The sequence below is a fragment of the Hippocampus guttulatus genome, chromosome 3 (assembly GCF_054856545.1).
Source record: "Hippocampus guttulatus isolate MCC_2025c chromosome 3, RoL_Hgut_1.0, whole genome shotgun sequence".
NCBI classification, from domain to species: Eukaryota; Metazoa; Chordata; class Actinopteri; order Syngnathiformes; family Syngnathidae; genus Hippocampus; species Hippocampus guttulatus.
Window position 1 is genome coordinate 23,084,246 of NC_141263.1, and position 27,574 is coordinate 23,111,819.

General features: G+C 42.1%; 2 protein-coding genes across 5 annotated transcripts in view; both read right to left on the bottom strand.

Annotated features, from left to right (window-relative positions):
* The window catches only part of kctd15b (potassium channel tetramerization domain containing 15b), a 37,540-nt gene extending 27,900 nt beyond the window's left edge, over positions 1–9,640 (bottom strand). The window contains exons 1-2 of one of the 4 annotated variants that reach the window (XM_086107499.1): positions 8,873–9,640; positions 6,153–6,328 (exon numbers count right to left, since the gene is read on the bottom strand). In XM_086107499.1, coding sequence (XP_085963625.1) covers positions 6,153–6,328; positions 8,873–8,881 — 185 coding nt within the window. In that variant the 5' untranslated portion in view covers positions 8,882–9,640. The other 3 variants (XM_086107498.1, XM_086107500.1, XM_086107497.1) reach the window with 3 other exon arrangements.
* An 8,429-nt stretch (positions 9,641–18,069) lies between these two features.
* On the bottom strand, positions 18,070–25,709 carry chst8 (carbohydrate (N-acetylgalactosamine 4-0) sulfotransferase 8). Its single transcript, XM_086107687.1, has 2 exons — positions 25,280–25,709; positions 18,070–24,503 (listed from the first exon to the last, which is right to left on the bottom strand). The coding sequence occupies exons 1-2, from the start codon at positions 25,661–25,663 to the stop codon at positions 23,817–23,819; spliced, it is 1,071 nt and encodes a 356-aa protein (XP_085963813.1). The 5' UTR covers positions 25,664–25,709; the 3' UTR covers positions 18,070–23,816.
* Between the last annotated feature and the right edge of the window lie 1,865 nt (positions 25,710–27,574).

Genomic DNA, 27,574 nt, shown 5'->3' on the forward strand with positions numbered 1-27,574 from the left:
ATACGCCTGCGGGCTAACTCTGTTTTTCATCTCCACTTTTTTAAAAAGCAATTAAAATGCTGCCTGTTTTTCTTTTTCTTTGCCCCCCACCACCACCCGCCCCCTCCTCCTCCTCAGCCTCCTCCTCCACTCACTTCACTCACTCGCTCTGCCGGCCTTCTCATGTTTGCCCTTTTCTGTTCAATTGGATGAGAGGTTTAACAGGTAGTCTGCTGCACGTATGCTGTATGCACAAAAAAGTATTTGAACTCAAAGAATATACACAGCTGGATGCCTTCCACTCCTCTGGGAGTTATAGTTGCCACGTTCTTTTCCGCCAAACTCGTCTACGCGCCTTTATGGGCTTTGATTTGTGCACAGTGAGCATAAAAGCGCCTTCCCAAAACTGTTCCCACAAAGTCAAAAGCACACAATGGTCGGGAATGTACTTTAGTGCCCATGTGGAGTACAAGCATAATCATAACTGGGCGGAATTTGAACATGCCCCCCTAAACCCTCCCACACACCAAAGTCAGCAAAGGCTTGATTGTCAAATTCCTACCTGATCTGCTCATAAAATATTTGGGGCCAACAATAGCCAATCTTCAGTGGGGCTACACACAGATCAGACCCAAATTTGTGCATTTTCTCTCACTTGCGATCAAAGTCAGCAAAGTCATACATCCTCGAATGCATCTACAGCACAGGTGCCAAAGTCAAGGCCCGGGGGCCAGATCTGGCCCGCCACATCATTTTAGGTGTATATACTGTATATATATATATTGATAGATTGATATATATATATATATACACAGTATATCTATAATACTGATGCACCAGCCAAGACACCTCCTTTGCCGAGTTAGTGCTAACAAGGATGCTCACATTTAGAGTTGTGTGTGCAGTGCTTGTACTATAACGCTAACATTAGAGAATATTAGCTTTGAGATTTTTTTTTTGTTGTTGTTGTTGCAACACGGGCAAGTTTTGGCTACATAAACTACATAGACATATTTCAGCGTCCGATTATGCTTTAAGTTTATCACTATTCTATTCATATGCTTCACGGTAGCTTAAAAGTCAAACACACCTCCCCACTGGAGATTGATCCCCGGAGGGAGAAGAAAAGCCCAATTATTTCTTACTGATACTTTGAGGGCAACCATTTTAACATATTCACATTGTTATTTAGATCAGATTTGGGCCAAGAGGGGTCTTGCAGCCTGGAGTCTGGCAATGAGCAGGGGGGAATCCTGCAGCAATTTTATTTAATTTTGATGAAGAAAATATACTTGCACTAATGCACTACACTTTCACATTAATGCAATGCAGAATATATGTTTAAAAAAACAGTACAGTGAAAATAATTACATTCCCGTTATTTATCATCACATATAATTTTGGGGGGCAAACAACTCAAAAGTATTTGATTAGTATGTAAGTAAGTAAACATAGCCTGTTCTCAGTTAATAACATCTTGACATGGGCCCTATTTTCACAGGAAGGAAAGTTTCTGCTGGGGCAAGTCTGGTATACCATATTTGGGAATTGTGCTCTACCTCATGAAGGGGTTCTGGCAGAATGAGAGACGTTTTCAATTATAAGCCCACGGCACACCTGAAAATTTGGTGACAGAAAGGATAATAAACGCAACGAGACCAGGTGAAAGCAAGTCTAAGTTGTGGCGCAGGTGGTGTCATGCGATTTTGCTGGATTTGACCCATGTGCAGGCAGACGGATACTGCGCTCCGCTGATATGTGTGTTGGATATCATCATATTTCATTCATAAAAATGACATCAGCATGCATGCAAAATTCCAGCCATGTGAAGAGTTAGACTGCACTTTGCACTAAATGTACGCTTGGCATGAAGATAGTCCCCATAAATGGCGGGCAATTAAATAATTTGAGCATCAGTGTAGGAAAAACATGATGATGCAGGACAAAAAGATTTGCTCAGTTACCGCCCAACTGACTATTTTTTCTTTGGTGTTTTATATTAATGCCAAGACGGTTTTTCTGAATACTGTAATTATGACTTTGGTACTGCTTGAGCAGAGGAAAGAAATAGGCTACAAGTTTAGGTTAACCATTTGCCACATAGCTACAATTTATTGCGAACGAAACCAACTTGCGATAGTACAGCTTCGTAAAAAGGTACTTAAACCTACAAAGACTACATCAACACAATGAAAAATAATAAGCCAATCAAATAAAAAGAGTGATTTCCCGAAGCCTCATGTTCGGTGTCGTGACAGTGGGCCATTTGTGTGCGTTTAAAGCAACAGAATGCATGATGGCACTTCAGATCGATCACACGTGGAAGGGAACACAGAGCCGAAGAAAAAACTAAAAAACAGTGCTCCTATCCAAACAGCTTCCTTGTCTGTGTGGAGCATTCGCCCCCTAATTTCCTCAGCTTCTGTTCAAGCGAGAGCTCCACAGAGTGTGCCATCAATGTTTCATGGCCACTGTCCCTTAATATGGCCTGCCGCTGAGGAAGACGGATAGCCGCACATTCGTTACTAGACTAACTTTCTCTTGGCACACTGCATTATTCAGCGAACGATCTATTAAAAGTCACCATCAACTTGAAACTCCTTAACCATGCTCTTTTAGGTACCACTCCCCAACCCCCTCCTTTTTCTGGACCCTGGACCACGACCGGACGTGCGTGGCGTTCTCGGGATCCCGCCACAGTGTAATTGTTTTGCTTTATGCTGTCAGCCATTATCCTAATTCACACAAAGGGGGAGGCAAGAGAGGGCGGAGGAGACAGGGCGGGGAGGAGGGTGGGGGGTGGGGGGGGTCTCCTTCCACTGGCTTCGGCGGAAAGTAGGGCCCTGAGGCCAAGTGTGCTCTGAGGAGGCTGGGAAAAGCGAGAGACAACAGTGAGCGTATGTGTGTGTGCGTGATCCCGGGTGAGAAAGAAACAGAAAGAGACGGGCCGAGCAAGCAGAGGAGCGTGTGTGAAGACAGAGAGAGAGAGAGAGAGAGAGAGAGAGAAGGAACTCAAAGCCACACTCGTGTAACCATCACAATGTTCTAACATGACTCTCTATGTGTGTTTTCTGTTTGCCTGCTTGCCCGTCAAAAACGTCTTTGGAACATCTTACACTGCCGACTAAGGCAACTGTCATATTCAAACACTGTATAACACTTCGGAGTTTATTTACAAAAGGATGACCTAGAAAATTTAGCAAAGTTTCATGCAAAAAATGGCAAAAGTTGTTGAAATGACCAGAACAAAAATGAGGAATAAAAAAAAAAAAAATCTGAAAACAGTGCAGTGTGCATGCCGGGCCAGTGGTGGGCAGTGTCATGTAGAAACACTGTGTACACAAAGCATTTTTTGCATACCTGTCGGCGGCATTTGAAAGGAGTATGGAAAAAGCACTTTGAAGGACATGGTACTACCGTATATTTGGTAACCCGAAGACCCCATTTAAGTATTTTGATACCGGTGATTGCAGTAGTAGTGTCGTAAATGTATATATATATATTTTTTGCCCATATATGCGAGACGTATCAGATTTTTTTTCATTCAGGTGAACAGTACAAATCTGATTTTTTTTCAAGTCCGATTTAGGCCTGTTTCATATGTGGACATAAATCGGATGTATATGCAAAGCTTCTGCAGTTTCTGCATTCATCCATACATAACAGAACTATATGTCATCAAAAGCCAAAAATGTAGACCACTGACATCATCTGTGAATCAGCAAAATTGTTTTGAGTAACATTGTTGACTTTACATTAGACTTTAATTTAATCCCACTTGAAACATGAAGCATAACGTGGATTTGTGCTGGATTTGCAATAGTAGTAATTTGGCTAATGCTAACGGTTCATTTATTACACGCGGCAATGACATGATGTCATATTTAGTAGACGTCTACATCGAATGAGGAGATTGAGGGGCATTGTCTCATTTCCCCTCAAAATATTTCTACCTCCTCTCGCCTTGCTACTTTGAGGATATTAGACAATAAAATGAGCCCTTAAACGCGGGATGATGTTAACATCTGTAAACACGGCGCCATGAGTCAAATTACGGACGCGCTGAATTCACATTACAAGTCGAATTTGTTTTTGTAACGTGTATGAGTACAAAAAAAAAGATCAGATTTATAACCAAAAATTCAAACTGGGCAAAACATCCTGCAGGGTGAACTTTTTTTTTGTAATGTTTTGCTTTATAACCCTGACCTACAAATGTTTTTTTTTTATAGAAACATTTTTTTTTAGTTAGTTGCGGCCATAGGAACATATTTGCGTTTCCCCCCCTTTTTTTTTGAATATGTAAAACATATATAGAACCCCCTGTTTTTTGTGGAAAACATATTGAATTTTTAACCAGCATTTTTTTCAAGAATTCTGGGGATTTTTATTTATTTATTTATACTCCAAATGCTTTTCAGTGGGGCGCGAATTATACACGGATTTTCACTTTTTGCAAGCTGGCTTGGTCCTTATCCCTACAAATAGCAGGGGTCAGCTATACAAGTATGGAGTGCAGTTCATGAAGGTGGCAAGTTGGTACTGTATGTCTTTATCCCCCCCCCCACCCCTACCCCCCTCTAAAAAAGCCACAGGTCAAGCGTGACAATTTACTATCTATATCTGCATCTATATAGATATGCAAACAATAACTAGCCTTTGTCTGTGCGCTTTGAAGGAATTTAGCTCTCAGCCTTTCTTCTTTTCCAGACACCATATCATTTAGCCACACTTTCATGACCATTGTTTTGCCATCTACAAAAAATATATATAAAAGATCCGAAAGGTCCTAAAACCTATGATGTTAACGTTAACAGCGTCAATGGCAACAACAATTGTCAATCCGTGTCGGAGATGTGCTTTTATTTTGCGCCTATAACATAAAAATGAGGAGCTGTCTGGGGATTTCCTGTCAGACACGTTCCTTTTATTATCAGGGGATTAGGAGGATTGTTTCCTGTAGCCAATTTGGCAGATTTTCTAACAACCCGCCTGGTGTGTGTTTACCTTGGCCCACATGGGACTTTCTGACATTGAAGACTGTCTGAAGAAAACCTACGTGAGAGGTGAGTTCTTAAAGTAGCGTTTGGTATTCTAGTGTCGTTCCAGTATAGGTGTAAGTTTAGCGACTTGTGTGTGGACTCCGAATTCCGATTTTCAGCGTTTTACCTTTAAAATCAAGCATACGAGCAGATTCTTGGGTCACTTTAGATGGCCTGTGCACTTGAGAGTACATTCATTGGACATGTGATTCGGGTACACCGAATACAATCCAAGAGCTGTACTAAAAACCCAACCTTAACAAATATGATGGAACTGAATTTCATCACACTGAAAGGTTTTCCTCATATTGTGGTTATGTTATTTAGCGAAGACTGAAAAGATTAAAAGCAGTTCACTGTGTGACGCAGTGCAGTTCTCGAACACTACAAACTACCTTTCATGACATGAAAAAGATATGGCACCGCTCCACGCATACTTGACACTGCGTGTGCTTATTCACTCTTTTTGTAGTTGGACAGTCACGCTACAGTCGTTACAAAAGGATCTGCTTTTACGTTGAGGGAAATGTGACACATTCTGATCCAAAACAATGCGGTTCACTTATTACCTCTCTAAATTAACCATTGTGTTAGTAAAGGCGGAATTGGCTAGAATACTGGTTCTTTTACAAACTGTGAAAGTCATGTCATTCTTTTTCCAACCCCGATAATACACACAGCATCTTTTTTAACAGATAAAACGCTGATTTAGACAATCCAAAACTGTGTCGTAACCACGACGCTAGAGGCAGCAGGAGCTTAAGAATGAACGTTTTTCACTGTTTTCCCTTTTTAAAAGGATGCCTTAGATCACGCTCACAAGATTTGAAGTTATGATACAGTCGGCCACCGCCTGCCATCCAATGCACAATAGTCACGACGTGGGGAAAGAACAAATGGTCTCCAACGAGAAGTTGCGCTGCTCTCAAAAGTGGACGGGTTCGAGCCCCAAGACATTTGGATATAGACGGATTTTCTATGATTTGTTCGCCTTCGTGCGCCAACCACAGCGGATTTGAAATAAAACTATCGAGGAGTAGCCCTCCAGAGGTCTCACAAGAACCGCTGTTGACAGGTTCAAGGATCGCGCAGGTGTAGACAGACCACAAAATGACACAAGACCTCCTTTACCTTGAGTCCGGGTACTTGGTGAGCGTGGCCAGGCTGCTGGTGTACATGTGCCCGCCCACGTCGATGTGCACGGGCGCGTTGGCTTTGGTGAGCTGCGCCGGCAGAGGGATGCCCTGGGCGGCCAGGGGGGAAACCGGGGACCGGGTCAGAGAGAGCCGCGACATGCTTCGCCCCTCCTGGAAGCAAGTGTACAAAAAAGCCATTGAAAGGAGAAGGAAGAGGAAGGGGGAGGAAAACAGAGGAATGGTGGAGAGAGACGGATCCTACAGTGGCAAAAAACAAAAAACCCTGAGACGATATCCTTCCTGATCAGATCACTTCCATGACTGCCTGGTCGCGTCCCCCTCGCCTGCGTATTACTACACCGCGGCGCCTCTAATTAAGTATGTTTGCATCTTTTGGCTCGGCACCGCGGGCGGGGAGAGGAGGAGGATGCTTATTAGAGAGACAGACAGACAGATAGACAAGAGAGAGTGTGAGAGAGAGAGAAAGAGGGAGAGGGGAGGATGCTAGGTGTCAGCCTCTAGGGGAATAAAACAAACTGCTGCTGCAATATTCTAATTAAAGGTCGCATTATGGGAGAGATGTGATGCACCCAGACACACCAGTGTGGGAGTGAAAGGGGAGGGTGGTCTCCACTTGCACACCTACACACACACACACACACACACACACACACACACACACACACACACACACACACAAATTGAGTGATCACATCCTTGTTGAAGAGCAATTTCGGAAAGGGAACAAATGAACTGCTGGAGATCGGTGCAGTGACGCTTGCCTAAAAGGAGGTGTTGAAGTAGCAAGTTGATGCCACCTGCAAGCCACCGACACTCCACGCGGACAACGGTAGAGCATGCGTGCTTTTGGCCAATTAACCCAAATTCCTTTCAAAAATGTCATTATGTTCTAGAATCACAATACAGAAGCTACGTGTTTGGTGAAGGAAACCCATATTAACATAATTACATGGCACCCACCAAAATGCGTGGGAATTCGATTATTTGCGCGCGTGTAATTATTGCCGTATGTTACAATGTTTTTTTTTAGAAGTTGGGCAACTTCTCTGCGCCGTATTTCAAAAACTATTGAACAGACTATCAATTTATATCTTCTTTCTTTGTTGATTGGCCGCAACACAAGTTTCAACGGAGACATGTGCTGTGTTTAGAAATTGTTTGTGAACCCTCGTAATGCTTGCTAAATTGTGCTCCGTCAAAAAAAATACTTTGGTTTCTGCAATGTTTGTGATCATTAAAAAAATGAATAAAGATTAAGGACTCATTATTGAAACGTCCACATGACTTCTTTACATGACTTGACCACATGAGCATAATAGAATAGTCGATCAAGTGTGTCAAGAGTTTGACCTTAAACCAAACAGTTGAAAACTGTCATTCATTGCTATTTAACAGTACAAGGACAGTACAATAAGGATATTTACAAACGATTAAAAACATAAGTGGTCCTTTCATAAACTGGTATAGCTCAGTTTTTACTTGAATTAAGAGTTTGTTCTGACAAAGTCAACTCTTAATGCGAGGGATGACGTGCGTAAGAAGGACATGTGGTTTGGGGGCGTTTTATAATAGCCGACATGTTTCTTCCCTACAGGTTTAAAGCCACATTTAAAAGAAAAAAAAAGCGCACGCTGAAATGATTGGATTTCACCCATCATTAAATCGACACAATTGATCAGCTTGTTGCACAATGTGGATTTTTTTCTTTTTTGGGGGTGGCGGGAGGGGGGGGGGGGGTTGTATCTCAATAGTCTTTAGCGTTTAGTGATTCTTTTTTAAATTCCCAGGGTGGTGCCCGCCTCACTTGGAGTATCATGTTGCTCTAATACGATTACATGAGCATGGGATTACGTTCCAAATCCCGGCAAAAGGAGATTTGAGAAATTGGGGGTGTGGAGGAGGGGGGGGGGGGGGTGGCAATACCCACCTCTCTTTCTAAAGTACAACAAACTACTGTGGCAACCTTTGCATCGAAATGCAAACATAACAATTTTAATCCTTGATTCAGTTTCCCTGATCTGTTCCCTGACATCAAAGGCTCACAAAAAAAAAAGTGCCAATTTTGTGGGGCGTCATGATAAAAATATTGCAGTACTAATAATCAGAGTCAAGCAGTCACATAATTTATGGGCAAAGGGCAACGTAGGGGCAATATATGACGTAGTAAGTTGGAGTCCCCAACTTTGGGGGGGGGGGCTGGCTTGAAAGGAGCTATAATAAAAGCACATATCACCACACTCTCGCATTATACACACATGCAGAAAAAGAGAAATGTTCAATATGGCGTCTTATTATTATTATTACTACCATTACTCGTATTCCCCGTCTGACGTTACACGGCGGTTTGGAAAAAAAACAAAAAAAAAACGATCCTAATGTTGCACAAAACAAACCGTCGTTCGCATTTACCGTTTCGAACATGGTAGACGGCGAATCCAGATGGGAGTCCCGTGGGTGAAGAGACACCAAAAATAAAAATAAAAAAAAATGCTCAGAAATTTGCTTGTCGGTCCGGTTTGGGAGCGAAGGGAGGCAAAACACACACACACACACACAGATCTTGCGGAGAAACGGCGCACGTTAAGAATGCAAAAGTGTGACGCGTTCACCGCCGCCTCGACCCTCGCTTGTCAAGCGAGCGTCCGAAGCCAGACAGAAAGAAAAGAAGCGCACGCAGGAGGCGTCCTTGCTTACCTTGAACATCGATAGATGAGCTTGCTTCCTTGCGTCCTTCCTTCCTTCCCCCCCTCGTCTTAGTCCTCCTCCGCCTCCTTCTTGAAATTAAAGTCTTCCTGTCGTTTATTGGGAGTGGAAGAAAAAGAATCCCGAAGAGGGAGAAAGGGATGATGATGATGATGATGATGAAGAAGAATGTGGCTCCGGGCTGCCCGAGCGCCTCTGGGCCAGGGATTAGGCTACAATTAGCTCAACTCCTCTCTCTCGCCAAGGCAATTTTCTCCGGGAAAGAAAAGCGTGATATAACCCCCCCCCCCTCTCCTCACTCTTTCTCTTCACCTCCTCCCCTCTTGGACTCGAAAAATTACGCCCGCACAGATAGGAACTTATATGTTTGTGTGCGCGTGCACGTGTCTGTGTTTTCCCGGGCTACGGGGGGGGGGGGGGGGGGTAATAAAAACAACAACAAAGAGGGAACATACGTTCGCGTTCACTCAAAGTTTAAACAACAAAAAGAGGGGAAACGGGGGGTTTTAAATTTGTACTAATAGTCCCGGAGGCGTCTTGAAGCTAAAGGCGTTCAGCTCCATCTCCAAAGTTCAAAGTCGGCCAGTCAGCCATTTCTCGCCGTGCTCTCATAAAAAGCCGATAAGAACTTGTTGATAAAAGTCAACAATCAGCATCCGAGAATTCCTCTTCTTCCTCTCCAGCTCTTCGCCTCAATGTCTGGAGTGGATGATGGTGATGATGAGGATGATGATGTGGTTGTTGTTGCAAAGAGGCGCACACACACACACACACACATTCGCACACACACTCACTCACTCACTCACTCACTCCCCTCAGGCCATTCAAATCAAATGACGTCCACGGACGTGCATGCACGCCGCAGCAGAAAGCAGCCCTCACAGGCCGCCCGCAGCAAAATGCGCCATTTCAATTATAGCGCAGGGGCTTAGATGGAGATATCTGGCCACAACACACACACGTACACACCCAGGCACTTGCACACACACACACTTCTCACTCATGCTCAAAATGAAAGCAGACAGCCTCCAGACTTTTGCAAAATGGGATTCGCAAGCTGATTATTGTTATTTTTGCATATGTGTGACACAATGGAAGTGAATCATGCGTGAAGCGGTTTTGTTTGTCCAAAAAAAAAAATGAAGAAGTTTGAAGTCAGTCAAGGTGCTCCATTATTTATTTATTCGTGTGTTTGTTTATTTGCGGGTAAATAAGTGTGAATAATTGATGCAGCATTGAGCCCAGTAATTACTCGCGACTACCAGCAGCCAAAGAGAGAGGAAAGATTCTTGATATTTGGCTCTACCCAGTGCAAGAAGCGGGTACTACATCACATGATGATTGATCATAGCGATCAATACGTTTAATTGAGGGAGAATATAAAAGCATGCATATTTCTTGGTGTGTTTTTTTTCCTGTATAACTGTCATTCCAATAACAACAACACCACTACAGTGGGAGGAATAATTATTTGAACCCTGAATAAGTTTGTCAGTTTACCGGTACTCATTTTTTTACAGTCTCGAGAAAATGGTCAGAATATTCACCCCAAATGCATCGAAACACAATATAAAAGTGATCAAAGTTAAATTTCTTCTCCCGTGTATAGGCAACATTTGCACTCAATGAAGTGTTGAGATACTTTAGAAAAATATGATTCAAGTAAATAGTCCTCCAAATCAAGAGCGATTACATAATTAGTTAAAAAAATACTCAAGGCATCGAGTGTCGGATGACTGACTTGGTTACACTTCTAACTCGCATCAGTGTAGTGTTCACGTGCAGGTTAAACCCAAATCCCAAGCTGAAGGCAGAAATTCAGTGCAATTTATTCATTCATTCATTTTCCGATCCGCTTTATCCTCACAAGGGTCGCGGGGGGGTACTGGAGCCTATCCCAGCCGTCTTCGGGCAGTAGGCGGGGGACACCCTGAACCGGATGCCAGCCAATCGCAGGGCACACAGAGACGAACAACCATCCGCGCTCACACTCGCACCTAGGGACAATTTGGAGTGTTCAATCAGCCTGCCATGCATGTTTTTGGAATGTGGGAGGAAACCGGAGTACCCGGAGAAAAGCCACGGAGAACATGCAAACTCCACACAGGAAGGCCAGAGCCGGGATCGAACCCACGACCTCTGCACTGTGAGGTCTACGCGCTAACCACAGGATCACCGGGCCGCCCCTCAGTACAATTTATTGTTTGAATAATTATGCATCTTCAACAATGACTTGATTTTCACCCATTGGCAGATCAGTTACATGTATAGAGGTAGTCTTCACAGGCATTAAAAAAACAAAAAAAAAACAAGTTGACTTGTTGACCTGCGGTCTCATCATCACCTTTTGTGATTTCGGTTTACCGCAAAAATAAAGGACTCAGCCTCACTGTTCCAATACATTTGGAAGGGAGCGTACGTAGGAGGTCGGTCATACGGCAAGCGTGCGATTTCCATCCATCTTAATGGAGAAGGCACTTTCTAGCACAAGTTTTCCAAGAGGTAATAGAGTGATAACATTGGCAATATTTGACAGCGGGACTGGTGGCAGTTTGGGAATGCGTCTCTCCCTGAAGCGGGCCAAGTCTTGGTAATTAGACCCCAGTGCGCCCCAGAAATCCCCCTCATCCAAACCCCCCTGGCACAGATTTGTTGTTTCCAGAGGTACAAACTGTAGGGATGTTAGAGGGGGGTGGGGGGAGACCTGGATTTTTTTTTTCTCATTAAAAGGAAACAAGCCTGGAGTTAGTTCAATTACATGTGGCGGGCCTATGCAGGGATGTTGTAAATTTAAAGATTTAAATAGCTTACAAAGTGGCTCGGGGACGCATCAGTTAATTTCCTTAATTTATGGATTTTAGCTGCGCCGTGTCAATGTGAAGTAGGTCACGCGGAGGACTTGTGTGCGCCTCGCAACAGCAGGTGCATGGATGACACGCAGGTTCCAATCAGATTATTGATCACAAATAAGCTTTGAAGCTAACATTCCGCATCGTTTCAAATGCGCGCAAATCACGAGTTTTCTCTCATGCACCGCCACCCGTTTGCATTAATGAAGTCAATGAATTAATGCATGGCCCTATATGAAAAATCATAACATCACCTCCAGGCCTGATAAGCAGGTGCTGTTGATGTCCCGCTAAGGAGGACATGAGTGTGCCTCCAGAGCTTCGCCCCCTCCGCCACACCACCCCAAACACGTTTTTAATTATGTCATAGATCCTCACAAAGCTTTACAATAATTTAAGATTTACTACGCTGAATAAAAGTTTGCTAGATATCTCAGTCAGCCATTTTGGTTGAAAGCAACCATCGCTGTTGATCCTCTGCAAAAATGATTTTTAGTTTGAGCATTTGTTGATTTCTTTTGATGCTGATGAATAAGATCAGCCATGCCATATAGAAACAAAACAATACGTACGCATCAAGCCTTCAGTAAGAGCAGCATCATCCGGAATGTCTTCCAAGCATTTGCCATCAGACGAGCGCTCCCCTCTGGCCATGTGAAGAAAGTTGAAGACGAACATTGGGAACTTGCATTTCTTATTATTTTCTTTGGGGAGTTTTAAGTGAACGTGTGCGATTGGTGGAGCCGGGCTGTTTCAGCTCTTGCAGACATTTGACATTCTGCTTGATGTCAGGATGTGTGTGTGTGTGTGTGTGTGTGTGTGAGTGTACGCAAGCGACACTTATTGTGCATCACCTCCGAGAAGTAGCGGGGGTAAAAAGTGTCACTTTATTAATAGGCCAGGTGCGTGCGTGTGTGTGTGTTTTCAGGGGGCATTCGCTTACATTGCACATAAAGCCCCCCCCCACCCCTCAAAAAAAGCAACACTGCCTTAAGTTGCTCCAAATCGGAAATTATGGCTCCCACAAAGCACAAGGAAACCATTTTACCTCGGAGATTATGTTTTGAGGCAGATAGAAGTGCAATGACCCTGATGCTGTCAACTTTATGCGTCTCAGGTCTACTCTGAATGTGATGGGTTCGATTGAGATGATTGTTGAAAGTGTGTGTGTGTGTGTGTGTGTATGCATTTGTGTGTCTGTGTGTGGAGAGCTGGGAGGAGTGTGCCGAGTAGGAGCAAGCTGCAACAGTGTCTCTGTTTGCGTGTTCAAAAGTGATGTTGCTCTGTCATTAGTGTTTATTGACTTTTACGTCACACAATATAATCGTTTAATATTTCAAAATATACCAAACATTTTCAAAATATGCATGACTGCATTTCGGGGTATAAACTTTTCTTTGTGTATATTGACATATATTTTTGAGAAGATATACGAAACAAAAATAATCAAATTGTACCGCGTCGTCCTGATTGACTTTGTGTTGGTTGGTCACCTCACATTCGGTATCACTCACAATAAATAAAGTTCTTGCTTTGACGAAGGTGCTACAACAATCCTTTCAAGTTTAAATGTATCTCACATCACAAATTCAGTCAGCATAAAGTCAATATGCACTTACCAGTCTGACTTTTGTGCTGAGTCGTCCGTCTCGAATCAGATCTATTTCCACTCCGTCGAGGTGCTACTTCCGTATTGAACAGCGGCCCCTGTTAAAAGGAAGATAGCGTGTCAAATCATGCGAAAGTAATACTGATTTAAACTTGTAAGCAGGGATAAACAGGCTCCTGCACCCAAAAGACAAATCCTACGAATCATCACCAAACTTTAACGCCACAATAGATGGCGAAGGAAATATAGCGTCCTAATTTCTGCCAAGGACAGCAGTTTCCGATTGCGGCTCTTTTGAAATTTGCCCATAATCGTTGCTTCAAATAAAAACCGTTTCTTGTTTCCATTTCTGGCATTGGTCATTGATTGAAACGTATTCACACGTCCTGTTATGATCGACACGGTCACCCAATTTCGCATCGATTGGTAAAACTGGCGTTGGGGTTAATTTTATCTGCCCCTCTAGGGGGTGCTACTGAGCGTTTTTTTCTTGTTCTTTTCTTTCTTTTTTAGGGGGTAGGTTATTTTGGGGGTCTATAAAATACATATTTTTTTCACCAAGATACACGCATTGTGCAAAAATGGAGGCGTCTTCCAAGCATGTTGAGATTTAAAAATGATTAATTTGTTGGGACTATAATCATACGAGTGGTACGACTATGACCACTACTACTGCTAATAAATCATCATCATCATCAATCTGTTGAAAATCTGTCCGGCCCCTGTAGTTAGAGTTTACTGGACTAAAGTGGAACCTTGGTATCTGTAAAGACAGTTGATCAATGTTGATCAATACGTCCATCCAAGTGACCTCGGGCCAATGGCAAAATCTTTAACCGAAGATGTAAGAAACGAAATGAAAGACTCTCCAGGTTATTTGTGACATTCGTAATGGTTTTCACCTTTCCACAATATTTAACATTTTAAAATACAATCTGAGAGGGCCTTATTTGGGGCTGCACACATTTCTGACGTGGCGATAGCATCCTCTTGCCTCGGTGTAGCACTTTGCAAGCGGGGTACCAGGAATAAACCCACTCAACTACGGGAAGAATGAGCCAATAGATTCCAATCCAAATGTCCTCGCTTTCAAACCGAACCTCAGAACTGCGAGGCAGTCATGCTAACCACTCACACACCAGTATGTTCATTGTAAACCAGATTTTCCCTCAGAAAATGTCAAGAAAGTAGCCATTTTGTCTGCACGTAACAACGACACGCCTGGAAAAAAAAGTCAGTTCGCTGCTAATATTTGGTTTGCAGTCACGATGAGAACGGCGCCATGTCGCCAATCACATCTGCTATGCATCACATAGCATCCTCTCATCCACCCTCCCCCCTCCCTCCGCTCTGCATGCCTGAAGGGCAGCACCCACAGTCCTCATTAGAGTGCATGTGTCATGATGACATCCAGTGGCAACCTTGACTTATGCTTTATATTTGCACTTATCCATCACAGCGCTGTCTTGGCGACGGTCGCTCGCACACATACACACACACACACACACACACACACACTGCAAAGGTTTGGGGGGACCCGATAGGAATGGGGACCCCCTCTAGGGTCCTTTCTCTGGTGTGAGAGAGAAACTGGAGACCGCCATGCTTTTTGTTGTGCGCTGATGTGTCTTCTGCTTTGTCAACACCGAGGCCGCCGCACAGGCACCATGGAAGCCCACGCAGCGCCTCGAGGGGACCAGGGAGGAGGGTGAAATGCAGGCATGGTTTGGGTGGGTCACTGTGTAAAAAAAAAAAAGAATAAATAAAAAGGGTGGCAGGCGGGGGTGGAGAAAGAGGAGGGGCTGGCGGAGGGTGCCAGCTTATAATGTGGCCAGGGCCTCGGGCTGAATGGAGAGTGCTCTGTGCAGGACATAGCGACCGGGCTGCCGGCTGATGACATTTTATGGTCATAACGTGAAATCGCAGCAAGTTTTTTGGGGGGGAGGGGGGTGGGGGTACAGTTTTTTTACTGTAGTGGGACTTTTGCATGTTATGTTTTTTTTGGAGCGCCGCTTTGATCTTAACAAAATGGTAGTCATCAGGAAAACTACAGTACCACCATTCGCAAGCTCACAAGGATTTTTGTTGAGCATAAGTAAAACTAGTCTCTGAAAAATGCACCTCTCAGCATATTTCTGTCGTCTTTTAGGCATACGATTCCGCCCAACTTACCTTCTCATTCTAAGGTGACATGTTAGCAGAGGATTAGGTAGCGTTGCCCAACCTGACAGCGAACAGTAACATCCTTGAAGATCCCAGTAGAGGTCCAACAGCCTGGCTCACTATGGGTTAATATCAGAGTGATATTCCAGATTCTAGATGTTTCCCTCATCCAACACACATAATTCACATGATCAACTCATCAGCAAACTCTGGAGGAGTCTGACAATTATTCTGGATCAGGTGTGTTGGAGTAGGGACACATTTAAAGCATGTAGGATAGGTGCTCTCGTTAAGAGTGACCCTTAATGAGAACTTGCACTAGATGAGAGTAACATAGATGGAGGGACATATTGGAAAGAAACAGCGTCATCTACTGGTGGCGTGGGGGAGAGTTCATTTCACTGTGTGCATTATCGCCTTATCAATGATACCACTTTAAACTCAAGTGTTGCAGCAATTTTGTGACAATTTCAGAACTTAAAGTTATTTACAATGCATACCTACGAATGCGCAACAAACACCAACTCTATTCTGAATACACGAGTCAAAAGAAACGTTGGGCTAATATGTTCATGTTAACTGTTTTGACATAATTGCTTTTATTAGCATAGCATTAAAATGTGGAGTCTTAGCTGGTCCACCAAAACATACTATACATGACAAATCATTTAAGTTTAGACGACATGCCAACTGATTACAATCCAGTGTGGAATAACTCGATTCTAAAAACAAAATACAATTTTTATAGCTGTACATTTTTTTAATCACATCTACATATTTTTCCCATGGCTAAGCCCAACTGTTGTTGAGCACAGTTTAAGCATTTACGATTCTCCTGAATTGTCTTTTAGCAACGTTCGAAAATCAGACTTTTGCCGAGTTTCATCAGAGAAATGCAAAAATGTGTCCCGATGCTTGTTGCTGCTAATTGCTCTACAAAAACAGTTTTTCATAAGATCCTACTGAGGGATTCTGCAGGGGTCGGCAGTGAAATGCTGCAAGTTGGCGAGCAACACCTACCGCCTGCCAGGCGGTCTTTGGGCTCGTCAGATAAATCCTGTCTGATTATCACTTCGGGAGCTCCCAAAGCAATCCTAGCATTAATGTAGTCCGCGGAAGGAAGGCCATCGGTCCTGGCTCGGACGAGGGCCCGGCTCCCGGTTCAACCTGTGGCCAGCTAATGGTCTGGTATTACCTCTCTGCTGTCACTTTCCAAGAAGCAAAAATTGGTTGCAGAATTCTCTGGAAAATAAGACCGCGCTCGCCTCGCCCCCCCACGACTGCAAGGCCAGAGCCAAGTAGCGCCTCTGTTACCATGATGACTGGGAGCGGAGCTAGGGGGTTGCGATGATGCGAGGGGCGAGCACTTAGGAAGCAACAGCCCGCAGTGTGTTGAGGCGTTCTCTTCGAGTATGTGTCGAAAGAAGAAAAGATGATTCATCAGTGTGGCTGGGCAGGTGGTGCCAATCATGATAAGAAGCAATTACTGAATGTCAACACGGAGGACACAGAGCCAATTAACAGATTTACATTTAAAATACATTGGTGCTATGTTATCATTCGCATGCTGGCAGAAGAATCTCATCTTAAATGGGATATCAACGAAAATGAAAATGGGAGAATTGCTTTGCCAAGCTGAAAGCTTCACAAAATATGGAGATATTAGCTCAAGGTGAAACCAGCACTTAGCCCGTGGCAGCTTGTGAGACTTCATTATACGTCTTTTTTTTTTGTTTATACATTCAGCTTCATTAAAGCTGCTACATAAATCATGTCACGAGGAGATTGCATTCTCATTAGAACAAAGAACTTGTCAACATAAACTGGTTGAAATGTTTATTTGTAATATAACTATGCAACATTAGAGAATGCTATACAGAGTGTAGAATGTTGTGATCAAACCCCCAAAACAGGTTAGCGTGAACAGTAGACCAGTTTTCGACCCTCAGCAGGATCCTCGAGGGAACCTGAGGGATCGCCCAACCAGTCTCCACATTCACGATGACCTTTTGTGGTTTGATGACCTCAGCATTGCATCTCTTCTTTCCCTCGATGTGGGTTGTGACCAAAAGAACAGGATCATGGATACAAGCGGCCGAAATGAGTTTCCTCTCTGCGGAGGAGAAGATCTGTCATCTGGGAGGGCGTAGAATAGAGTAGAGCTGCTGCTCACTCCACATTTAGGGGGGGGGGGGGCAGATGAAGTGGCTCGGGCCTGTTGTGCCCTCTGAATGTTTCCCTCGTGAGGTGTTTAGGGCACCTCACGAAGAATGAGATGCTGAACCCAGGACACACTGGAGAGATTATGTCTCCTGAATGCCCTCATTGGAACAGCTGGATGAAGTGGCTGGGGAGAGGGAAATCTGGGCCTACCTACTAAAGCTGCTGCCCCATGTGCCCCGACCCAGAAGAGGTTGGATGGATGGATGGATGGATGGATAATCATTTGGCATGGTCATTTTCAGTATGCTGAAAATAACTACAAATAATTTAAAAAATACTATCATTAAATATACTGCTCAGAAAAAAAAAATAAAGGGAACACTTGGAGTTACATTTTATTGTTTAAGTATTTCCTTAATTTTTTTTCTGAGCAGTTGATAAACATTCACAATTCATTTGTTTTCAAAAGATTACGCGAGACAGCTTTAAAATGCTCAGGACAAATTTATTAGTACACACACTCATCAGCCGGAAAAAAGAGCCCCCTGAAAAATGTCTTCCTGAAAAGTCACTATTTGATTGGCAGTGTAAAATAAGACAGAGAGCTCAAAATCATTTTTTTTTCCTTTTACAATTTTTTTCCCCTACACAATTGCACCAATGATCAACAGTTATACATTCACTTGTTACTTCCGTCACTGAATGCTTTCAGTCCACACGTGAGACACACGCATACACACAGATAAATCATGTTTCGTGGAGGGGCAATTAAAAGCAATATTTATGATGCAGGATTATTTCTTTGAGCAAGGAGTGGGGCTTATAATCAACACGGAATCAGACCAAGACCTAATCAAAGATTAGATTTTGGAACTATGCAAAAGCCATCACAGTAGAGCAAATAAATAAATATATAAATACCGAGTCACCGTAAGGGGTCGCAGCACCAAATTTGATTACAGGGTGTAGACGGTAGGTGTCAATAATGTAGATTTCCACTCAATCCCCAAAAAGGAAAACAAAAAACATTGTTACAGAGCATTTTGTCACGCAAAGCACAAAAGCGCGTAGCCAACCCAAAGAAAGTACCTCATATATCGTGACGTACCTTGCTTTAAAATGCGTGCCTTGGCGCGAGACTTACTAATAGTGTGCATTATAAGGCGAATAAAGAAGTTTAGTGGCATTTGTGTTGAACTTTGTTAACCACCGGAGACCTGCAATGTAAGCATCATATACTGCATTTATTAGAAAAGTACACACATTGTTTTTTTTTTTTTTTTGGGTGGTGATGGGCATATTCTCGCATTCTGGGGCTGGAACTTTCCTTTGTTTGGGAGCTCATTTTAGCATTACCCTCAGCCAAAAAGTCCACATGGATGTTGAGGGACACGAAGACAAAGACAAAGTTAGAAAGACAAGAATGCTTCGAATTTCTAAAATGAGGCCCAAAAAGGAACATAAATACTATTTCTGTTGGACTGGACCAAGCGATAACAGTGGAGATATGCATACCGTACAGTTGCTACCGTATGTCGCTGGGATTGGGCAGGAACCTACTATGTCACAATTTGATAAGTTTCATATTTTTTTCCACATGTTGGTGTTATTTCTAGAAATTATTTATCATTGTAATATGTTGAAAATGGCTTGTACTCTTTGACAATGCAACATGACATTTTTTTTAGTCTCCTGAAAAGTGATGATTTTGGAGGTATCAGGATTCCGCCCATCACCAGCGATATGGTACACTGTAAAGTCAAAATAAAGCCTGTTCACACTGCACTTTGTGTTCAGTGCGGGGGCACCTTTGTCCATTTTTGAAAGGTGCCCCGCTATCCTGGGATTAAAGAAATGAAATACTATGACATGGTTAAGAAGGCAGAGTGACACATGAGAGATCTCCAAAAACAAATCCACAATGTTGTAGTGCGGTCTCCTTCACATCCAAATCAGCGGAAAAAGTCTCCAGACCACTTCCGGGTAGGCTGCTAAGCAGCCACTTCCAAATATGGGCAAGCTTGCAAGAGGGAGCCGTAGTCCTCATAAAATAGGCTCTAAATGTGTTAATATACTGTATGTGTGTGTGCCCATCATTGAAGTGGGAAGCTGATGGCAGGCTCGTGGAGGAATTCAAAGGGTCACCGCCATATTGGATGTGTCACTTGAAACATACATGGAAATGAACATCGAATTATAGCCATTCAATTGAATTGGGCACTCGGATCTGCAGCGTCTAACAGGGTGGAAGGAGCATGCCCTTGCATTTTTCATGTGCACCAGCCATATTCACACAAAGAAAGCTGGGGGGGGGGGGGATGTTGAGATTTGCACTCCCACGAAGACAAAAAGACGAGAACAATTATTTGGTGGTTTGGTCACTTGGTGAGCAACGTCCATTCTCACGATGAAACAATTGTATCGTGATTGACAAGTGCGTTAGAAAGCTGTGCAACCAAGCACACCAAACACAAAATTCATTGGGAGTCCAACATTGTCTGAAGCTTTTCACTTATGACGATTATTATTATTATTATTTTTTAATCGCTGGTGGCAACACACTGGCATCACAATCAATGACATCAAACAAAAGAAATTTAACTTCACACAAAGAAGTACTGATTATGTATCGAGTAGATATATATGCGTGTGTGTATATATAGAGATATATATTAGAAATAGATAGAAAAATATAGAGTCATCTGAATGCCCATTTTACAATTGTACACAATAAAGAGTGGAAAAAACCTTATACAAGGCTGCAGACTGGGTGTGATAAGTAGTGTGTAGTGTGCGCGTGTCTGTGCGTAGTGTTGGGTACAGTGTTACTGACTAGCCAGTTCGCAGGGAGTCAAAGGGGAAAATGTTGTCTCAAGAATTTGGTTGGAAATTGGAAAAAAAAAATTGAAACAATTAGTGGCAGACCGAAACATTTTTAAATGGTACGTGATTCCCAGTGGCAACAGACTGCTGGTTTCATTTAAAACATATATTATAATTCGATAATAATCAATAAACATCGCTCATAATCTGTATCGCTGACTCTGTATCAGGGGCAACGTCTCACCAGATCCAGAAGATAGTGCTGTCTCGCCTGTTTGACCCCAACCAACTCATTTTCATTTTATAACTAATACAGTCCAGTAATGCACACTTCAAACATTGGCGTGTTGAATTTACTCAATTACATTTCATCAAGTGGGGGCAAAAAAATAAAATAATCTGGATAAAGAGATATTTTTGAAATAGTTATAATGTATACTTAAAAAAAGTCTCTCGATCCAGATGATTTTATTTCATACAACCAATTGGCGAAATAAAAATACGTGAAATGTATTTTATCATTCATACAGAACAGGGGTTAGTTTAAAAATTCACATGCATCCAAAAACGTATATCATGGACCATATCAGCGGCTTCCACAATTAGGGGAGAGGATGGGAGGGGCCACTCAGAGTGCCCATATTTCCTTTGTGGTATGTGGTATGATATTGAATACAGAGTATTGATTTTGATGTAAAAATGAAGGTACAGGAATAAACTTTTGTTGAAATATTTCGAATTGATACAGTCAGAGAAGGGCTTAGCCGCGTAGCAGACAAAATGAAAGGCGATATATTGAAAAATATCAAGTTGTACCGTTTTAGTCCATTTTAACTTTTCTATAGCTGACAAACCATTCCCCAAAAGGCCACCCCCCCCGAAACCCCAAAAAACTCAATTTCGATCCAATTTTCAAAATATTTTGTGTGTTGTACTCAGCATTTGACAGTCTGCCATTTTTAAACTGATTGACTTTCCTGATGCTGTCAGATCTGTTCAGAAAATGTTTTTTTTCTTTTTCTTTCCAAAAGGGCAATTGTTCGCGATGAATTCTGCCTATACCAACAGGTCACCTCCCGCCTTTCAAGAAAAAACTTGCTTGGCTTGAAAAATAAACCAAAAAATAATAAATGCCAATTAACAATCACAATAAATTCAATGATAAAGAGTCCGTTTGAATGAAGTTAAAATATAATGATTGGAAAATCAATTTATCATGAAGTGTAGAACGTTTTGCACAAAATTCCCCATATCTTTACCGTTTCAACACCCTCACTATTTATTTTTAGATTGTCAAAGAACCAAATCTGCTTTGTTTTGTGAAATGCAAAATTTTGTACATTGCTGCTATCAATACCCTTTGGAAAGTGTGTACCACAAACAGTCAGCAACATGGTGTACCCTGTAAATACCTGGATGCCCAAGTAAATACCTCCAAGTGACGAATAGTATTTCAAAGCACAAACCTAACACAGCATAAAAGTACAAAAATGCTACCATAAGTGCATACAGCTCCAGAGTGGACAGCACTGGACACATTTGAAAGGGGGTTCGCGGGGGTAAGGGGCTTTACCTAGTCAATTTTAGGACTTTACATTGAGCAAAACCATATACATCAAATGTGTATTAGTATACACTGATATATAGAGGTATACGGATGCCATAGTCGCTTAAAGTCAAGTAGACAATCCATCTGGTGGAAAGGCATTTGTTTTTTTTCTATTTGACTGACAGCAAGACATAATTTAAAGTCTGTTGAACACTATGAAACAACGATTTTGTTTTGCCCCGAAAAGAAGCATGAACATTTCTCTTTTGAAAAGTCTACTTCGCCGAGTACTAGTCAATAATATCTAGTTTGCATTCAAGGATAGTCAATAGTACTTTTAACAACATCACACAAACAGGCACCATTTTACAATAAGGGGCTACCCATTTACAAGGCCTGTGAATGATTAGATTATCATTTCTTTGTCAATCATAAGCGGTTAAAATCTACACTGAAAAAAAACACGGTGTTGAATTCACTTGATTTGATTTGCACAGTGTTTGCACAAAATAAAATCAGTTTGATGGAGACGATTTTATTTTGCGCAGTCACTTGATGAAATAAAACGGAATAAATTCAATAAAAACGTATTTTGGTTTGCTGTTCTCTGAGCGCGACTTATCTTGATGTCAAAGTTGCATGTCAGTCATGACAGTGGGCAGCTTTTTCAAAGTAGTTTTCTTACACATGTGTGAGTCTTCATATCATAGTGTGGAGGATAATGTTCAGTGTTTTCACTCTATGGGGGTAAGACCACTGGCTTTGATGAAAATTTGTATTAAAAATAGGATGTTTTTATTAATATAATTATTATAACTGATATTTGGTCCAATAATTAATCCCAGACGATACAGCACAAATAAAATGATCAACATACTCAAATTAATTTGCACACATGGGAAAGGGAAGTTTATATTGCTAATATTTGTTTCTATTGTAAATAGGATAAATAAGACAAAGTACTTTTTATGTATTGAAGTATAACTGATTATTTGTCACCAAATGATAGTGATAAATTAAGTGTAGTAGGTGGTCGATCAAAAGATACTGTATATCTATCAAGGTAGCTAGCTAGCTAGCTGGCCAGCTAGCTAGCTGGCTAGATAGTCTCAGTTAGCAATCTACAAAGAAAATGGTTGAATTAGTCGCTTTCTCTTTATGTGTTTGTCTTGTGGCCCTGATATTGTAACGCATCGTTGGACTCAGTAACAGTAATAATATAATAAAAATATAATGAGTAATTCTTTAATATTACAACGTTTCTACCTAAATGTAATAGATTGCTTTGACAGGTTACTTTTGGAACGCGTTACCCCAAACATTGCTGCCCACTGTAGTGACAGATGTGCACTGCATGTCAGCAGAAAGCAGCATTTGAACCCAAGTCTAGCCACTGTTGTAGGTTTTTCCAATACGTATATCGAACTGCATTCGAATTTGTTTGAATATGCCAATGCATCAGTTAATACATTTAAACTCAATTAATTTGCTGTGTATTGCGACACTTATGACTTTACAGCATGATTTACAAAGCATTAACAAACTTGCTCCTAAGCAATTTAAAAAATCATTTATAAACCCTTTACAAGGGGTGCGCTTATTGTCAAGTGGTGGCCGTCAACCTAATGCAGCATTATGCACATTTTTGCATTTTGTAATCTGGTACAAAGTTTTTTTTTTTTTTTAAACAAACCAACAAACAAACAAACACAAATCCTTCATTAGATGATTGATGTTGAATAGCTGCAAAGTGGCGGCAAGAAGTTTTACGAGAGTCTGTCAGTTAAGTACTTGAAAAGGTTTGGAATAATTAAACATGAGATAGTCCATGTAGTAAAAATCGTACACCCGCTGCCTCTCCAATGGGCCGAGCTGGGCAAAATACTTCTGCGTGATCTTCAATGAGGTCCTCTCGTCGGCCAAGTTCCGGTCCTTGAAGTTGGGCAGCGTGAGGTTGCGCGGCGCTCCGGCCAAGCGCAACAGCAGGTCGGACTCCTCCTCCATGTTCTCGAACTTGCCGATGAAGTCGTACTCAATGAGGCACGGGTTGCACAGCTGGTTGGCCGCCTCCCAGTGGATATCAATGCCCACGGGCCGGTGCACGTCGAGCAGGTACTGCACAAACTCCTGGAAGGTGACGCCATTGCCCGACTCCAAGGCCGACCTGGAGGCGTTGGGCCTGTACTTGGAGATGATGGGCTTCCCAAAGAGCGTGTGGTAGTACTCGTTGGGGTTCTCGAACTTGTCCCTGTAGGCCGACACTATCCTCTCGAGTGGCTCTCGTACGAACAACACTTTGGTGTAGCTGCCCAAGCGCCGCATGATGCCCTGTCGGTCGAAGCTGTTCAGGGTCTTCAGAGGGTTGCCTATGTGGGCGGTATCGTGATTGATGGTCTGAGGGTCCGACGCTATGCCCGCCAGCACCATCAAAGTCCGCTTCCAGTTGGAGCAGCCCGCCTTGGGCACCTGTTTTGGAAAAAAAAATTATCTGTTATTATTTGTCCTGTAACATAACAAAGTACATGTGCAGTGGTATGCTGTCTTGCGAGTGGGGCCCATCCGTAATCAGCTAGCCTATACTGTATTAGAAATTTTCAAAATGCTCATAACCAACTGGAGATTTGCTTTTCAGTTATGGGCAGAGGTAGTAAAGTGTAGTTCTCTGTGTGAACTGCAGCTTTCTGATCCTCTCATATTTTTGTTATAAGAGATAATAGGTCAGTATATACACTGTATGTCGATAAGATAGAGTGCATTGTTAGTGTGACACTTCCAAATGTATACATTTATTTGCTCACTAAATTTGGTTGGGTGTTATGATGACTCTCTGCATGGCTGACAGAATGTTATGTGTAAATTGCATCCTTCTTTATTGTCCTCTCTCATTTGCCCATGAAGTCACTATGTCTTGAAGGATATATGTGTATTCCGATATGATTCATATTCACGCTCTTTCTCAAACGGCCACAATATGGCACTAAAGTACCATCACATAGCAAAAAATATAGTGGTACCTTGAGCTTACGAGTTCATTCTCTGAACAAGCTTCGTAACTCAATTAACTTGATTTTCAAATCAATCTGACATATTGAAATGAATTGAAATGCCATGATTAATGGCAAATATTTTGCCCATTTTGTAAACAAGCAAACAAAAAAACCCCAAAACAAAACAATGGCCTCGTGAGTGACATGGGCCGTCCTCTATATTGGAACAAATCATTTTTCCCCCCTCCACAACACCTGGCAGTAGAGGAGCTTGTGCTTGTCCTCCACAAAGATATTCTTCACGTGGTGCTGCGTGATGGTCTTGGAGACGTTGCTCTTGTACTTAGCGCACATCTCCTTGGTGAGCTGCCGACGTTGCTCCAGGATGCGGGTGAGCTTCCTCCAGCGCTGGAGGGAAAACAATCCTGACAATGTAGAAGAGGAGGAGGAGGAGGAGGAGGGAGACTTGTTGATGCGCTGGATGGGAGGACTTGTTTTCAAGAGCTTGCGGTGCTTCTTGGAGATGCGCTGCGAGCCCAAGTCCTGTTCTTGGGATCCACCTGTGACCAGCTGTTCTCTCTTCCAGAACTGCGGGAACTGCATGGGGGAGATTGGACTTGGCACCACGACATCAGCCATGTGGTGCTCCTGATAGCCGTTAGATTTTCCTCGGTCTTTGTCCTGAGGAGAAACAGTCTGGGGAGGGGAGATGTTAAATATGTACATGCTTATTTGTGCAATCTTTCAAATTTGTTCCTCTTAGTTCCTCATTTTACACAGCTTGTGTAGCATTATCATGGTAATGCTAACATGCTAGCTTGACATTGCCTGTGAATGAGGTGACCTGAAGCTAAATTAAAGGCCTTATCTTAATTTAGATCATTGTATCTTAATTTAGCATGTGCTTTAGCCTTGTGGTCTTTGTGTTTGGTATGATGAATGCCTATGCTATTTTATGTTACTTGCCGTTATTTAATGGCGGATTGGAAACTTAGTATAAGGATTGCCTGAGTTTGTTTTATGTAGCAATGGTAACAGCAGACATATGTTTAAAAAAAATCTGACCAACTAAAAGTCTTAGTTCAGTATTACTCAGTATTTGAACAATATTTCCTGCTTATCTTTTAGCTTTTTCTTTTTGGGGTGCATGACTACCTTTTCACTAGATTATCACCAATCAATCCGAAAAAGGAAATTAAATTGACTTACTTTAATATAATGAACCTTTAGACAAACCGAGATGCATCACAGGTAATGATTTTGTCCACATTATATCATTTTCAAGGGGAAATTATGGAATTGTTATTTTCTTTTTGGTAATTTATTGTATAGACGGTATTTCATTGGACACCGTAACATGAAAAAAGACAAATGCAAAGGCATTCAAAGACCAATGCAACCAATAAAACTAAAACTGACAATGCACACAACAATAGACAATCAGAATAACATGCACAGCCATTCCAAAGGCAAAGGCAGCACAAAAAAAATAAATAATAAAAATAAATAAAGTCGCAGCTTGCAAATGTTTTGGAAAAAAACCAGGATATCCAGACATTAATTGATTTTCTTTTGAGATTTTTAACATCGTGGTTACTTTCAACCATGTACCCCTCCATAGGGCTACAGTATATTGCCTAATAAATAATCTCTGATGTCGAAATAAATCACTACAAATAAGTAATACAAATTATAATTCAATGAAAAACATACCCCCCCCCCCACAAAAACATTCATTAAAGAAATCAATAATAGCTAATACTGCATGTTAACAAGTGGATTACAAAACATCACTAAAATGTCCTGCCAAGCCAATCAATGGCTGGCAACTTGAGCGCCGTCGCTCAGGAGGACGCGTGGAGCAACATTGCACAGGACACAATCAATACACAATCCTAGACCTGATCAACTCTACTCCTAGGAGGCCGGTACTATTACGTGAGGCAATTGAAAGACACCCGTTGTGACCAGATTCAACGAATCCAAATAAAACGGTGAAACAAAAACAAGCAATGAATGTTTTTTTGTGAGCTGCTAACCACACAGTGCAACACTTAGTTCTGAAGTTCACCGCTAGACAGCAGTGTTGCACCATGTTGAAGTTACACAGCGGCCAAATCCATCTTGGACCAATGATTAGGTGCTGCCATTATAGAGAAGGACCATAAACACTTACTGGCATGTTTCAATTAGAATATTCGAATGGTCATGATGCCCAAGGTCACCGTGCATACTGAGGTTTGATTTCAATTAAACGTTTTGATGGTTTCATCAGATCACTGGACTCATTTTACCAGTACGATGCGACAGTGATGTCATCCTGGTTCTGGGATCATCCCTGCAGGCTGAATAAAAGGCCAACAAGCTCTGCGCGGTGAGACGGCCAGTCCACGAGTCGGGATAAAGATCCTGTTGTAAATCTACTTCACAATCGAGTTGTCTACGTTGAAGTTTTTAAAAAGGACTTTTGGTCAATTCAAGATTTTTCAGCATTTTCATGTTCCAATCCTTTTGTTATACATTATAAGCATTTCATGTTTTGGTTTGTTT